We start from the raw sequence: 1,867 nt of genomic DNA, 5'->3' as shown, positions 1-1,867 counted from the left end.
AAAAATATGTTGGTTTTTGGTTGCATGCTGGACTAGTTTTATTTGGATCCTTCTCCTTATTTTTCAAATCATTATTATGTTGATATCTATAATTTACCTTTCCATCAGGAGATAAATACATGTTACCAAACCCATCAGACATCAGATGGACGATATCACTTGAATAAAATAAAAATATGTCAAAAAAATCATATATATTAAACATTCTAAAAATAAAAATATCAATTTAAATAACATATTAATTTTAAATAATCTTTCTTTTAGAGATAAAAGTTTTTTTAATCTGATTTATTATTGTACTTAATTAGTAATTGTTTCTTATTTTAAGTTTTAAGAAGGAAAAATCGAATAAAGGTCTTTTTAAATGAAACTCAATAAGTATACAAATAATTGCTTTATTGCACTTGATATTTCTCTATATAAGTATAAAAAATCTTTAATATGACATGATTATGTACATTAAATGAGTATCACATGGACTTATCCTAGTTAAATGGTTTATGTTGGCACGTTCTTGGTATACGCTGTCGAGAATCACTTCCTGTAATGGTATCCAGATGATGGGTTGTAGGATGGAGCGGGCCTGCCTCCTTGGAAGGATGGCCTGTATCCACCAGCACCAGCACCAGCTCCAGCTCCAGCTCCAGAGTAGTCACCGGTGTCGTATTCGGACTGTGGGTTAGCGGCGTTGAACTGGAGGGACCTGAGTGTGAAATATGATGTCAATAATGAAATACCATTGAACAAATAGTGAGTGAAATGAATAAGATTCCTTTGACATTGCCAAAGTTTAGGTTCTTGTGTCAAATAAAATTAAAAAAATAAATAATAATTTCATAAGAGAATACAAACTACTTTGCAGTCATTATCAATTGTATTACTATCAAACTAACATTTTGAAGATAAGTAATTTTTTGTTGTAAAAAAAGCTTTATTAGTAATCTAATTTTAAGGAATATAATGAAAAATAAGAGAAAGCTACTGAAAATTGTCAAATTCAAGTTAAAAAACAAAACAAACATGAACAATGAGTTGAAGACAATTGTAATATATTTCTGGAAACATATCATATAAATTATGATTGGTAAACTCACTTGAGGATTTCCTCTGGGATTGGTGGTGGAGTTGGGAGATGAGCACCCTGGGGCACGAATCCATTGGCATCAGCGGTGTAAGTGATGGTGTAGGTCTGTCCATCAGGGCCGGTGTAAGAGTAGGATCCGTGAGCGGATGTTCCGTCTTGTGGTCCTGGGCCTCCACGTCCGCTTTCTTCAGCGTTGATGCCGTTTCCGGTTTGGTAACTGGAATGGAGAGATGTCATGACGTCAGATGATCTTTGTTCACTCATTAACTATTGGCTTATTAAATAGATCGCGAAGTTGTAAAAACTGTGAATTATACAGTGGTCAATCTTGACAATTCAATTTAATCTCTAATAAAGTCTGTATATAGCTTAACTAACGTTGTTGTGAATCTTCAATCTATGTCTCCTCTATAAACTTTTATAATGTTGCCCTAGACGTCATGTTATACAATAAGATAATAAAAGTATTTAATTGCTCACAAATCACAAGTCGCCCTTCACTAATCGATATCTGATGGTTTAGAAGAGAATATATGTTTCATACACATCTACAAGTGTCCTCTTATAGAAAGGATCATTGCGAAAGTTGTGAAGTATACTCAAAACTGTTTATGCAATCGTAATATCTGAGATCGTTAGAATGTGCAATGGTAGAATATTCCCAATTCCAAACTAAAATGCATTCATAGATTATAATGAAATGAAATGAAAAAATAACTTTATTCTGGGACATATGTCCCCTAAGAATAATTACATGGTTCATATAGTGAGATTTTTATCTGG

At 32.7% G+C, this 1,867-nt stretch overlaps 1 protein-coding gene across 1 annotated transcript in view; it reads right to left on the bottom strand.

The window, feature by feature from the left end:
• Positions 1–379: 379 nt before the first annotated feature.
• LOC106682356 (endocuticle structural glycoprotein SgAbd-4) overlaps positions 380–1,867 on the bottom strand; it is a 7,249-nt gene continuing 5,761 nt past the window's right edge. The window contains exons 3-4 of the mRNA XM_067051074.1: positions 1,095–1,301; positions 380–703 (exon numbers count right to left, since the gene is read on the bottom strand). Of these exons, the coding sequence (XP_066907175.1) occupies positions 535–703; positions 1,095–1,301 (376 nt within the window). The 3' untranslated portion in view covers positions 380–534. The remainder of the gene's footprint in view (positions 704–1,094; positions 1,302–1,867) is intronic.

This window comes from Halyomorpha halys, unplaced genomic scaffold, assembly GCF_000696795.3.
Source record: "Halyomorpha halys isolate HHAL.00 unplaced genomic scaffold, Hhal_1.1 Scaffold408.1, whole genome shotgun sequence".
In the NCBI taxonomy this organism is placed as follows: domain Eukaryota; kingdom Metazoa; phylum Arthropoda; class Insecta; order Hemiptera; family Pentatomidae; genus Halyomorpha; species Halyomorpha halys.
This window is presented reverse-complemented; position numbering and strand designations above follow the sequence as displayed.